This window comes from Phocoena phocoena, chromosome 1 (assembly GCF_963924675.1).
Source record: "Phocoena phocoena chromosome 1, mPhoPho1.1, whole genome shotgun sequence".
NCBI lineage: Eukaryota > Metazoa > Chordata > Mammalia > Artiodactyla > Phocoenidae > Phocoena > Phocoena phocoena.
The window spans coordinates 16,760,516-16,774,596 of NC_089219.1; the positions used below are offsets into that span (position 1 = coordinate 16,760,516).

Sequence of the window (14,081 nt, forward strand, 5' to 3'; positions counted from 1 at the left end):
TAGTGGGGTCGGATTGTGCTGAGGGTTGAACAACCCTGTGGCTATACAAATAAAAAATACTGGGTTGTACATTTTAAATTGGTGAATCATATGATGTGTGCATTATATCTCAAAGCTATTTATGAAAAAAACTGCTTGGATATAAACCTTGCAATTGCAGCTTAAAACTCACATCCGTGACATTCCCCTTATAGTGATCTCAGCTAATTTCTACTCCTTTACTTCCATTAAAATCATAACTATTACAGTGAAAGAGTTTACATTTTTTGGTTACTCTGGAACCTAATATGTAGAGAAACTGACTGAAGCTTATCTATTATACACGGCCACGTCATTCCAGTACTGACTGTTGCTCTCCTCATGAGCCAGACTCCCAGAGCTTGGAATTATTCGTCTGCTTTATGGAAGCTCTCTAACTTGTTTCACTTCCCATACTAGACTTAAAGCTCCAAATCTGAGACCTTGACTTCCATTCCTTCCGGATCCCACCGTGGAATGTAAAAACTCCAGAAAGTCTTTACTAAATGCTTGATGAAAGGCTACTGAGCATGCCCGGCTTGGCCAAGTCAATTCAACAACATTCCGGACACAAGCTATAGTTCCCGCGTTAAAAGGTGGAAAAACAGCTAAGGATTCGATCTAAAAGGAAAGACAAGGTTCACGGGCTAAGTAGAAGTGAAGGACAGCACTTACACAGCTCAAACTTTGTACTCGGTAGAGTGGTGTTGAATCAGAGCGACCCCCCACCCCCCAAAAAAGGCTAAATAATACTAGATTATCGAGAGAGGGGAAGGTCAACTGGGGATGAAGGGTACCGATGACGCAGACTAACCGTACGTTTTCCTAAAGCCGCCCTACCCAAAAATATGATCACGCCTTCAGCGTCAACACCAATACGAGATATACAGTGATGAAGCTCACTTCGCAGAAGTTCCCATTTTATAAACCAAAAAGCCGAGCAGTGGCTAGGATATACCAACCACCAACGTTTGCTAAGGTCTTAGCTCCTGCCTTCAACCATCTCCACCGCCATCTTCTAATAAAAACCCAAAACCTTTTCTTAAGGGCTTTCAGCAGCATCACCTCCGTGCAGAGCCCGGAAAAGCTGCCTTTCTCCCAGGTCGCCCAGAAGGCAGAAAGGAGGAAACCTCCACCTTGTTCTCTCCACGCCTGCTAGATGCACGGAAAGGGCCGCCGTCTTCCTTCCCCCAGCCCCGGGCCTGGTTTTCCAAGGTCCGACGCGAGGGGGGCGCGAGGCCCGGTGCGCGGGCCTCACCTGCACACGCCGCGGATGCAGGGCTCCAGCCAGATGCGGTAGGCGGTCTCGATGTGCTCCTGCGACACCTCCTCGGGCCGCACCGTCTCCGCCCAGCGCCAGGCCGCCTTCTCCAGCTGCAGCCGCGGGGCCATGGCCTTGGCCCGAGGAGTGCCTCCTGAGCCCGGCCGCCCAGGCTGCCGCAGCCGCCTCCACCACCGCCCAAATGGGCTCCGCCACCTGCCAGCGATGAGGACCAGGCGCTCCCTCAGCCAGCTGGCCAGTCAATCACCTGCGCGCGCCTCTGCCCGGGTGCCCGCCCTCGCGCCCGCACCCGACCCGCACGACCGGCCGCAAAGCGCCTCCGCGGACACCCGACACCCCCCGCACCCGCAGACGTTGTAGGTGTACTCCCCGCCGCGGTGGGCGCATGCGCGTTCCCAGCAGTCTTTGCGCCTCTTGCCCGACGGGCGGAGGAAGGGGAAGCAGCTAGTCGAGACCCTTGCCACGTCCTCACCAGCGCCGCAGGGGAAGCGACGTCTCAGCTCCTGTCCAGGATAGCGTTCTGCGCACCACTAATCTTCCAAGGGGGCACCTGGAGAGCTAAAGTCTGCCTGTTCTTGCCCTCTGGTACTTCCCCTTTAACCGTGAAGGATCACGCGAGAGGCTACTCAACGCACACCATAGGTCCGCTGGATTGTGGGGTGGGACCTGGAACCTGGGTCACTAAAGAAACCAGGGTTGGCTCTCTGGAAGGGTTAACTCGATCATGGACCGGTTCTGACTCCTTTCCTGAGCACTCCTGACGTCACGTGATGTTCTGGCCTTTTCCTGAGCTAGAACTGGACTACGTGTCCCGGCATGCGTTGCGTGCCGTCACTCACTGGATGCCAGGCATGCTGGGATTTGTAGTCTTCGCAGTAGTGGGTTTACTGTGCCTTGGTTTGTGCTGGGGTGCAAGCGGGTCCCTGGGCGGGGTTTCTCTGCCCTGGAAGGTCATCCTTGCAGGTGGTGGACCCTCCTCACTGCTGTTACCTCCATATGCTGATTTCTTCTTTAATGATGGTCCTGTTTAGCTGCAGGGTTTGAAAACATTTCCTTTTCTCAATCTCTGCTTCTGGATATAAAGAGTAGCCTTATCAGAGTGTTTTGCGAACTGTAAAGGGTACTGCTTGAGTGAGGATTTTGAAAACTTTGCATTTTAATGAGAGCCCTATGGCGGTCTAAGCACTAACTTCTGACACAATACTCGATAGCTTGCCAGCTGGGTAACCTTGCACTGGATGCTTTTTTTTTTTTTTTTTTTTTGCGCTGCACTGCACAGCTTGTGGGATTTTAGCTTCCCCTGACCAGGGATAGAACCTGAGCCCTCGGTAGTGACAGCGTGGAGTCCTCACCACTGGACCACCAGGGAATTTCCCAGACTGGATGCTTTATGTGTGCAATTGTTTAGACAAACGTTCACTGAAGGAACGATGAAAATAAGACATGGTCCTTGCACTTATGCAAGAGGGGGTGAGGGGAGAATAGTAGAAACTTAAAATAAGGTCCCCTTCCCTTCCTTGGAAGGTTTGGAGTACTTGGGGAAAGTCTTCCCAGGAGGAATAACTCCTAAATCCACCCTTAATAGATGAGCAGAACTTAGCCAGGTTAGAAGAAAAGTACCATTCTAGACAAAGGGAACTACAAGGTACAAAAACACAGAAGAGAGAAACTTCTTGGTATGAGGTCACAAACTCTGAGAAGGGGAGGTGAGACTTTGAGAGGCTGGCCAAGACTTTGCTTTATCTGAGGGGCTCATTGAAATGTTTAAAGCTGGTGAGTGATATAAGGGGGATTTTCATTTTGTATAACTTCCTCAGTCTAGGTCAAGGACAGAGACAGAGAAACCTTTTAAGACTACAGAAGTAATACAAGCCAGAGATAATGAAGGCCAGAATGGGGCAGTGTAATAGGTATGGAATGAGGAGGCAAACTTGAAAGATATTTAGGACATGGAATTGCTAAACTTGGTAAGTTGGTCTAATACCTTTCTGTTATTTGACCTTCAGGTGTAGGTCATAGCCCTTTCCTAGGTGCTTACAGCTCCCTGTGTCATTACCTCACTTAGCACATGATAAAATCGTGAATATTATTCATTGTGCCGTCACTGCTATATGCCAGTTTTCTAACTTGAGTAATTAAGCGAATAGAGTTTCTACCAAATGAGATAAAAAGTAGAGAAGAAAGAGAAGGTTTAGAAGGGAGACGATGATTTCAGTTTTTAATAAATTGCATTTTAAGTGCATCAGGGACATCCATGTAGAGATAGGAGACGTGAGTCTGAATCTTGAAGGATATATTGCTCCTGCATCATGGATTTTCCAGTCTCTACTGGGTGATTCTCATCAACATTAGATACATGCAGTAATTTCTCCCAGTTTTAACAAACCCTCTCTTGACTCCCACATCCCCCGCCAACTACCATCCCACTTCTCTGCTCTTCTTTGTAGCAGAACTCCTGGAAAGAGTGATTTAGACTCTTCTCCAGTTCACTAATTTCCTATCCCTCTTAAACCCATTCTCAATCAGGCTCTTGCCCCAAAACCAACCACATAAAGGTCACCAAAGTCCTCCACGTTGTTAAATTCAGGGGTGAGTTCACACTCTGTTTTACTTGACCTGTCTGCAGCATTTGACCTAGTTCTTCACTCTCTCCTCTTGGGAACACGTTCTTCTCTTAACTTGCAGTGTTACTGAACACAAGTTCATGTGCCCAACACACAGTGAAGCCAAACAAACTGAAATGTTGGAGTTTGGAGCAGAGAAAGGTTTACTGCATGGCCAAGCAAGGAGAACAGCTGGCTTCTGCTCAAAAAGACCTGAACTCCCTGATGGTTTGGGGGGAGAAGTTTTATAGGCAAAATTTGGGGTGAAGGCTGCAGGGTATGTGGCTTTCTTCTGATTGGTTGGTGGTGAGATGACATGGCGGTACTCCAGGAATCTTGTGCTCAGCCTGAAGTTACCATCCTCCACCTGTCTGGGGGCCTTAGTTCCTGCATAAAAACTCAGATATTGTTTTGTATACCTTGAGGAGGAACCAGGACCCTTCCACAAGGCTGCACTATTGTTTCTTGACTCTTCCTCCCTTGTTTCTGCCTTCTTTCCCTTCCCTGATTAGCAACTGTTTGAACCTGCCCTTTGGAATTCAGGGAACGTCATGGAGGCTGAATGAAGCCTATTTTCTTTTTTCTTTTTTTTTTTTTGCGGTACGCCGGGCTCTCACTGTTGTGGCCTCTCCCGTTGCGGAGCACAGGCTCTGGACGCACAGGCTCAGCGGCCATGGCTCACGGGCCCAGCCGCTCAGCGGCATGTGGGATCTTCCTGGACCGGGGCACGAACCTGTGTCCCCTGCATCGTCAGGTGGACTCTCAACCACTGCGCCACCAGGAAAGCCCGAAGCCTATTTTCTACAAACAAGAAATGGGAGAAACAGAAGGCGTTTGTACCAGAGAGCCCCATAGGGTCCTCTTCAGTTTCAGCAGGACACCACCTTCTCCTGGTTTTTCTATCACCCACTGGCCATTCTTTTTCAATGCCCTTTGCTGATTCTTTCTCATCTCTCTAACCTGTAAACTTGAGTGGCTTAGGGTTGTGCTTGGACTTCTCTAACTACATTTACTCCCTGGGTGATCTCATCTCCTGTGGCTTTAAATACCGCTGTGTGTTAATGACTCACAAATTCCATTATCGCCTGACCTTGCTCCTAAAATGCCAGACTTGTATATCCTACTGCATACCTGGCACCTCCAATGTATGATAGGTATTTTACACTTTCAAGATCCAAAACATATTCTACTTCCAGCCACCCCCAAATGTCCTTCTGTAATCTTCCCCATCTCAGCAGGTGGCCGCTCCATCCTTCCTGAAATCTTAGCTGTAGCTTTAACCTCTCTCTTACATCACCATGCAGAACTTCCCCAAATCCTGTCAACTGTGTGTGCCTTCAAAGTATATACAGAATGCAACTACTGTACAGGGACTGTTACCACCTGGCCTCTCACCTGGATTATTGCAAAAACTCCCTAACTGGTGTCCCTGTTTTCGCCCTTGCCTCTTGGGGCCCAGAGTAGGCCGCCCCCAAATGTGCCTCAATGGCCTATTGATTATTTTGAATTACAGTTACTTGAGAAATGCAAGAGGGATACACTCTGACCCTCCTTTCCCTGAAAGCAGGAAATAAGTCTTTCATGTGAAAGGTGCGCTCCCAGCATCTGGAGGTAGAGGACATGCTTATCGCCAAAGGCAGGAAATTGAGGCTGAGAAGTCTAGATAAACAAGACTTGTCACTTCTTTAATTTACTGCCCCAAGACCAAACTCTGCTTAGATTCTTCATTAATTGAGCACCCAAAACCTTAGTTTCTTTGTCCTGTCAATTTCTCACAAATGTATTATTTCTTTGTCTAAAAACTATAAAAACTGCCTGCTTTGGCCACTTCTTAGGTCCCATTTCTATGGGGCCTCCATGCACATGAATTAAAATTTGTTTTTTTCCCCTTTTAATCTGTCTTGTGTCAATTTTATTACTAGTCCAGCTACAAGAGCTCAAGAGGGGTAGAGGGGAAAATTTCTCCTCCCCCAACACCTCGTTATAGTCTTCTTGGCGTGTAAACCAGAAGAACATTCCTCTGCTCAAAAACCTCCAAAAACTTAGCACCTCATTCAAAGTAAATGACCAAGTCCATCCCGTCTACACCTTATTGGCCAGAGCTCATTTCCTACCACACTCTCTCCAGCTGTGTTCCAACGACAGTCTTCCTCCCAGTTCCATAACCACCCTAAGCAGACCCATGCCTCAGGACCTTTACATTTGCTGTGTCCTTTACCTGGAACTTTCTTCCCCTGCACAGCCACATGGCTAGCTAGCTCCTCCTTCACCTGATGTTTTGGGAACAGGGGGAGGACCTTAGGAAGAAGGTCCAGAAGAACAATTGTTAGATATAAGGAGAATCAGAAGAATTGAGTAACTCAGAAGCTTAGGGAGGATAGTTTCAAGAAGATGGGAGTGGTCAGCAATGTTAAATTCCTCTCTATTTTCCTTCTAATTTCTTGGTTCCCTTCACAGTAAAATTATTGAAATAATTATCTACCCCAACACTGTCCAATATAAATATAATATGAGCCACATATGTATTGATAGTTTTAAATTTTCTAGTAGCCACATCTAAAAAAAATAAAAAGGAACAGGTGAAATCAATTTTAATAATATATTTAACCCACTATAGCCAAAATGTTTACATTTCCACATGAAATCAATATTTTTAAAACATTAATGAGACATTCTCTTTTTTCACACCACGTTTTGGAGATCTGGTGTGCATTTTACACTTACAGCTCATCTCATTTGAAACTTGCCACATTCAAGTGCTCAACAGCCACATGTAGTGAGTGGCTACCATAATAGATGGCACAGGGCTTCCCTGGTGGCGCAGTGGTTGAGAGTCCGCCTGCCGATGCAGGGGACGTGGGTTCGTGCCCCGGTCCGGGAGGATCCCACATGCCGCGGAGCGGCTGGGCCCGTGAGCCATGGCCGCTGAGCCTGCGCGTCCGGAGCCTGTGCTCCGCAACGGGAGAGGCCGCAACAGTGAGAGGCCTGCATACCGCAAAAAAAAAAACATAATAGATGGCACAGTTCTATATTCTCTCGACATCCTCATCTCCTATTGTAAGCAGAAAGGGTAGGAGGTCCCCAGAGAAAGAGAACCAGCATGGCTTCCTTGACAAAAGAGAAGCCATTTTAGGCTAAGCCATTTTGTGATCTAAGCCTGGCCACAATGCTTGCCCTTGAACCGGTCTCAGCAATTAAAGATCTGTAGGAAAGTGAGGGAATGCAGGAACACAGGAAAAGCAGTCAAGAAACAATAGTTCATCAATAAAGCAGAGTCCTAGTTCTTCCTCAAGGGATATACATAATCTCTGAGTTCGGCCGGAACAAATGCCCCACCCAGGTGGAGGATGGTAACTACATGCTGAGATCCCAAAACCTAAGGAATGATGATGCTGATCTCTGCTGACCCTCAGGACTTCAATCTACTAAAGCTGGACTCTCTCAACCTTTGCCCTAATTCTATGCTGAATTCTCCTCTGCTCAAGCCCCTTCATGAATATGCATGAGTTACCACACGACAGGCCAACGAATCGGAGACGAGGTGTTGAAGCAAGAAGTACGACTTTATTCGGAAAGCCGGCAGACAAGATGGCAGACTAGTGTCTCTGATAAACCATCTTATCGGGGTTTGGATGCCAGTTTCTTTTATAGAATAGAGGAGGGGAGGAGATGAGGAAGTAAAGTAAAAAGGCCATAAGATTTGCAAATGTCCCCTGGTATGGCCAGCCTCAGGGAGGGGATGTGTTAATTTGTTCTTTCTTGCAGCCATCCACAGGTGGACAGGGTCAGGATGTACAAAGGCACTTTGGTTTAACACAGAGGCAAAGGGGCAGGGTTCCCTGAGGCAGGCCATTATGTTGATTATAATAACAAAAGCAACGAAAAGCAAAGGTTACAGTCAAAGAAACAGATCGAACACGGATTCCGATTTAGCTCTTCCCTTTTACACGTGTACCCTTAGCTTAAAAATTCCACAGTTTCGCTGTTCAGGGAGACACTGCTTTGGGAAAGATCCCCAGTGTTCTCCTTACTTGCTGCAAGTAATAAATCCTTCCTTCTCCTGCTGTTTGCCTTGGTTGTGGCTTTCGGCTCAACAGCCAACAAGAGGCGAACCCAGTTTTCTAGTAACACCATTCACTCTTCAACCAATTCCAACCTGGCCCATGACCTGATCACTCCTCTACAGCTGCTTTTATCGAGGTTACCATGACTTCCATGTTACCAAATCCAGTGCTCTCTCATCCTCAGCTCCCTGAAATCACCCACACAGATGACCACTCTCACCATCTTGAAATGGTTTCTGGGCAGTATTGAAGCAGGAGGGAAGGGGGCAGGGCACAACCTTTAAAAGAATGACATAGCCCGAGGACACGACATAAACTGATTAGAACCAAATAGGTCCAAGATGGTGGAAGAGTCGACTTCCACTAGACCTTGAGCCTCAGTGTATGCTCATTGTGACACATTAGCAAGCTAAATGACACAACCACAGGTGCCATGACTGTTCCAAGGAGGTCAAAAAGTGGGTGGTGGCCCAATTCCTGAAAATTCCCACCCCTTCCCCAAAACAGCTGGAATACTCCTCCCACTCATTAGCCTATGACATTACCCATCCCTATAAAAACTGACAACCCCATGCACTGGGGCCACTCTTGCCTTCCAAGATGGCCCACACTGTGGAGTGTGTCTCTCTCTAAATAAATCCACTTCTTACCTATGGCTTTGTCTCTCACTGAATTCTTTCTGTGATGAGACATCAAGAACCTGAGCTTCATTAAGTCCTGAGACCAGGTGTGTGATCTCAGTTGAAAGACCAAGGGTTCAAGTCCCAATGTGGGTTTTGGCTGGGTTTGAGTCCCAGCCCACGAGTTCAAGTCCCAATCTGAGTTGCAGGGCTTCAGCATCATCTGGTTTTCAACCTCCCTCAGTGGCTGCTCCTTCCTCAGTCTTCTTTGCCACCTCCTCCTCCTCTTTTGGCTTTCTAAAGAACAAAACTCACTCCTGGACTTCCCTGGTGGTGCGGTGGTTAAGAATCCGCCTGCCAATGCAAAGGACACGGGTTACATCCCTGGTCGGGGAAGATCCCACGTGCCGCGGAGCAAAGAAGCCCATGCACCACAACTACCGAGCCTGCACTCTAGATCCTGTGAGCCACAACTACTGAAGCCCGCGTGCCTAGAGTCCGTGCTCCATAACAAGAGAAGCCACCTCAATGAGAAGCCCGCGCACTGCAACGAAGAGTAGCCCCCACTCGCCGCAACTAGAGAAAGCCCGCACGCAGCAACGAGGACCCAACACAGCGATAAGTAAATAAATAAATTTATTTTAAAAAAAAAAACTCCTATGTGTCTTCTCTACTCTCAGTACTCCACTACAACGCTACTTCACTTCTGGCACCGGATGTGTGGGTTTTCCACACATGGAAGCGATTCTGCAATGCCATTGCAAGTCCAGGTTCTCACCTATACTTCTGACCAACCAGCTGTATATCTGAGATTCCCCGACCCCTCCTCAGGTTTGATTAATTTTCTAGAGTGGCTCACAGAACTCAGGGAAACATTTTAACTTCTAATCACCAGTTTATTATAAAAGGATGTAACTCAGGAACAGCCAGATGGAAGAGATGCATAGGTCGAGGCTCCTGAGAAGGGGCACAGAGCTTCCATGCCCTCTGCACACCACCCTGCCAGCACCTCCACGGTTCACCAACGAGGAGGCTCTCCAAACCCCATCATTTTGGGTTTTTATGGAGGCTTCATCAAGAAGGCATGATTGACTAAACCATTGGCCATTGGTGATGGAATTCAATCTCCAGTCCCTCAATGTCATCTCCTGGGAGATAGGGATGGAGGGTGGGAGTACAAATGAAAGCACCAGTTAATTGTGGTTGGTTCCCCTGGCAATGAGCCCCTTTGCCTAGGTCGCCTAGGGGCTTTCCAAAATTCACTACATTAACATAAACTCAGGTGTGGTTGAAAAGAGCTTGTTACAAATAACAAAAGACACCTTTATCACTCTAATCACTTCAGAAGTTCCGAGGATCTTAGGAGCTCTGTAAGGAATGGCGGAAGACTAATATATTTCTTATAAATCACAGTATCACAGCTGGAGTTCTAGTGTTTGTCCTGGGCCCTCTTCTATATCAGTCAATAAAAAAGAAACAAAGAAGTATAACCAGAAATCAGATGTCACTCCATTTTGGCATACTTTTGCACTTTAACTAAAATCTAAATTCCAGGGCTTCCCTGGTGGCGCAGTGGTTAAGACTCCACCTGCCAATGCAGGGAACATGGGTTTGAGCCCTGTTCTGGGGAGATCTCACATGCCGTGGAGCAACTGAGCCCGTGCGCCACAACTATTGAAGCCCGCACACCTAGAGCCTGTGTTCTGCAACAAGAGAAGCCACTGCAATGAGAAGACTGCGAACCGCAATGAAGAGTAGGCCCCGCTCGCCGCAACTAGAGAAAGCCCGCGTGGAGCAAGGAAGGCCCAATGCAGCCAAAAATAAATAAATAAAATAAATTCCAGGAATGACAGTGGTTCCACTGACAGTGGTTCGGACTCCACGCTTCCACTGCAGGGGGCACTGTTCGATCCCCGGTCAGGGAACTAAGATCCCACATGCCGCAAGGTGTGGCCAAATACAAAAATCTAAATTCCTTTTCATGATTTATAGGGCTGTAGTAGGCAGAATAATGCCCCTCCGAAGTGTTGCTATAGATTGAATTTTTTTGTGCCCCTAAAATTCATATATTGAAACCTAACCCCCAATGCAATGGTATTTGGAGGTGGTGTCTTTGGCAGGTGATTAGATCATGACGGTGGAGCCCTCATAAATGGGATTAGCACCCTTATGAAAGAGGCTACAGGGGTCCCTTCCCCTGCTACCATGTGAGGACACAGTGAGAAGACAGCCTTCTGTGTACCCAAAGTGAGCTCTCACCACGACACTCTGCCAGTGCCTTCATTTTGAACTACCCAAGAGAGAGAAATTTCTGTTGTTTATAAGCCATGCAGGCTGTGGTATTTTTGTTAATAGAGCCCAGAGGTTTTAAGACAGATGTCCATTTCCTTATATCCAAAACCTCTGAACCTGTGAATATGTTACCTTATGTGGCAAAAGGGAATTAGGTTAAAGATCTTTTTTTTTTTCTTTTTTTTTTTGGCTGCACTGCATGGCTTGTGGGATCTCAGTTCCCTAACCAGGAATTGAACCTGGGCCACGGCAATGAAAGCCTGGAATCCTAACCATAGGCCACCAGGGAGCTCCCTAAAGATCTAAAGATGGGGAGATTATCCTGAATTACCTGAATGGGTCCAATGTAATCACAAGGATCTTTATAAGAGGGAGGCAGGAGGGTCAGGGTCAGACAAGATGCTACACTGCTGACTTTGAAGGCAGAAGATGGAGCCACAAGCTAAGGAATGGATTCTTGGATAAGGCAAGGATATGGATTCTCCCCTAGAGCATCCAAAGGGAAGACCTTCCAACACTTTGATTTTAGCTCCCTGAACCCATTTCAGACTTCTGACCTCCAGAATTATAAATTGTTTTAAACCACTAAATTTGTGGTGATTTGTTACAGCAGTAGTAGGAAACTAATACAAGGGCACTTCATAATCTGCCCACTCCTGGGAATTCCCTGGTGGTCCAGTGGTTAAGACTCTGCGCTTCCAATGCACGGGGTGTGGGTTCGATCCCTGGCTGGGGAACTAAGATTCCACATGTGGCGTGGCATGGCCAAAAAAAAAAAAAAGGTAAATGATCTGGCCACTCCTAACTCCAACCTGTATCCCTCAATGACTGTACTTTAGGGACAGAATCAAGTACTTTCCTGACCCAGAGCCATCTTGTAACCAAGCAGGGGCCTTCCTGGGGCACACACACCCCCTGCCCCTGCCATGTCCTCCACCTGCCTCTTATTTGTAGAAAAACTTTAGCCTTCCCTGAGTTACAAAGAATGAATTTAATCAGAGAACTGAGAAAACGTAGAAAGGAAAACAGTCAAGCAAGACAAAATAATAATAGTTTAGCCATTAAACAAAGTCAAGGACCTTTAGTTCCTCCTCACGGGCTATAGATAATATCCTGAGCCATGTCCTTTGGGCTATTTTGCAGATACTGAAACCCCCCACCAGGTGGAAGAAGTTAACTGCATGCTGCCCACAAGCATATAGACCCAGACCCTTGGGAACCAGAAGACTGATGATGTTGACTCCTGATTAAATCACCACCAACCAACCAAGTTGCGTAAGACCTCCACCTGTCTGCGCCATGATGGTTCGACCAGCTTCTCAGATGCCAAAGGACCATTAAAGGGCAGGAAAAAAGGTGGCACCCATACCCAGAAAGAACCCTGCCCATTCCCTGAAAACCTATGCAAATGCTTCTCCCTCGTTAACCTTGCCCTTAAATCTTGCCTTGATGCACCCCCGAACCCCACCCGCAAGGAGTTGATTTGTGAACTAAGTTCCTGGTTCTCCATTCTCTGGCCATTGAATAAAGCTTGTGCTGCTCCTCTCTCAGCTTCAGTTTCACTTTTGGCTGTGCGAACCGAACAGAAAAAGAATATTCCCTACCAAGGCAAGGGGCCTCGGCCAGGCTAGGGCCCCAGTGGGTGGTCCATGTGACCTAACTCGGTAACAGTCTCACACCCCCAACAATCACATCCCTGTTCCTCTCCTAACATTTATCACATCTGAAGCGATCACGTTCACAATTGTTTACTTGCTTCTTATGTCTTCTTTCTCTAATTTGTCAGCTCCTCAAGAGTAGGAACCTTGCTGCCTTGTTCATTGCTATGTTCCTGGCACACAGAACAGTGCCTGGCACATAGTAGGTATTTTAAAAGTGCCTGCTAAGTGAATGAATGTGCATCTGTCTGATTAAGGATTAATGTTCCAGAGTTGTGATTAGCAGTAGCTTCTTTTTCCTACATGAGGGAGGCTTGAAACCTATACAGACTCACAAATTACGTATAAAGCACAAGCAGTTTTTTGACATCATCAGCCATTCTTCCAAGACCCACTGGGGGGCTTCCCTGATGGCGCAGTGGTTGAGAGTTCTCCTGCCGATGCAGAGGACACGGGTTCATGCCCCGGTCTGGGAAGATCCCACGTGGCATGGAGCGGCTGGGCCCGTGAGCCATGGCCGCTGTGCCTGTGTGTCCGGAGCCTGTGCTCCACAGCGGGAGAAGCCAAAACAGTGAGAGGCCCGCGTACCGCAAAAAAAAAAAAAAAAAAGACCCAGTGGGGAGGAAAGGCAAAAATCCCAAGCCAAAAACCGAAGTGAAGGGAATTCCCTGGTGGTCCAGTGGACTTGGCACTTTCACTACTGCGGGGCGCGGGGGTGGGGGGCAGGTTCAATCCCTGGCTGGGGAACTAAGATCCCGCAAGCCACAGCGTGGCCAAAGCCAAACAAACAAATAAATAAATAAAAATGGAACTGGAGTGTTGGAGTGTCTCACCACCTGAAGAAGAGGAGGATGGGTACCTCAACCATGAAGTACTATTCGTGGGGACACTGTAGACGCTATATTGACACTTTGCCCTGCCACCACTCTGGATCAGCATGTGTATGATCATATTCTAGAGCTGAGTCTCACCTTAACATCTACAGTGGGAACTGGTACACCAGGGAGTTATTCACTGACAATGGGTCAATGGGGGGAGGAGCCAAGCCCATGTTATATATACCATGAATATAACATAAGTCATGTCATATTCACTCCACTGGCTTTAATGTAATAATGTGGGAATTGACCTTTCGGAAATTACTTATATTAATTATAGAATTATTCAATATAATAAAGGATTACCCAATATAATAGTATCTTATCCACTTAAAATAAACCTTTCTATTAATACACCAGCCACACACACACACATATTCATTTTGGGTGGGGTGAAAGGCCAGGATGCCTTCACTTCTGGGTAGTGACTATGAGAGTCCATTAGTCTCCTCCTCTTTCTCTTCAGCCACTACCTAGACCATCACTGTGGATTGGATCCTCTTCTGGCTAGATTCTGACCCTCAGGCATTAGGAGAGCGAAGGACAGTATGCATTCTTGCTGTGGGAGCAAGTGGTATAAGGATCAGGATTCTTACACGGAGACTTCCCTTTCTGTCTGTACTGGTTTCCAAGGGATGTCATGTTAAATTACTACCAACTGGGTAG

The 14,081-nt window shown here is 47.2% G+C and overlaps 1 protein-coding gene across 6 annotated transcripts in view; it reads right to left on the minus strand.

The window, feature by feature from the left end:
* USP48 (ubiquitin specific peptidase 48) overlaps positions 1-1,410 on the minus strand; it is a 67,876-nt gene extending 66,466 nt beyond the window's left edge. For all 6 annotated transcript variants that reach the window (XM_065872617.1, XM_065872604.1, XM_065872590.1 and 3 more), the window contains exon 1: positions 1,277-1,410. In XM_065872617.1, coding sequence (XP_065728689.1) covers positions 1,277-1,410 — 134 coding nt within the window. The remainder of the gene's footprint in view (positions 1-1,276) is intronic.
* Positions 1,411-14,081: the final 12,671 nt, after the last annotated feature.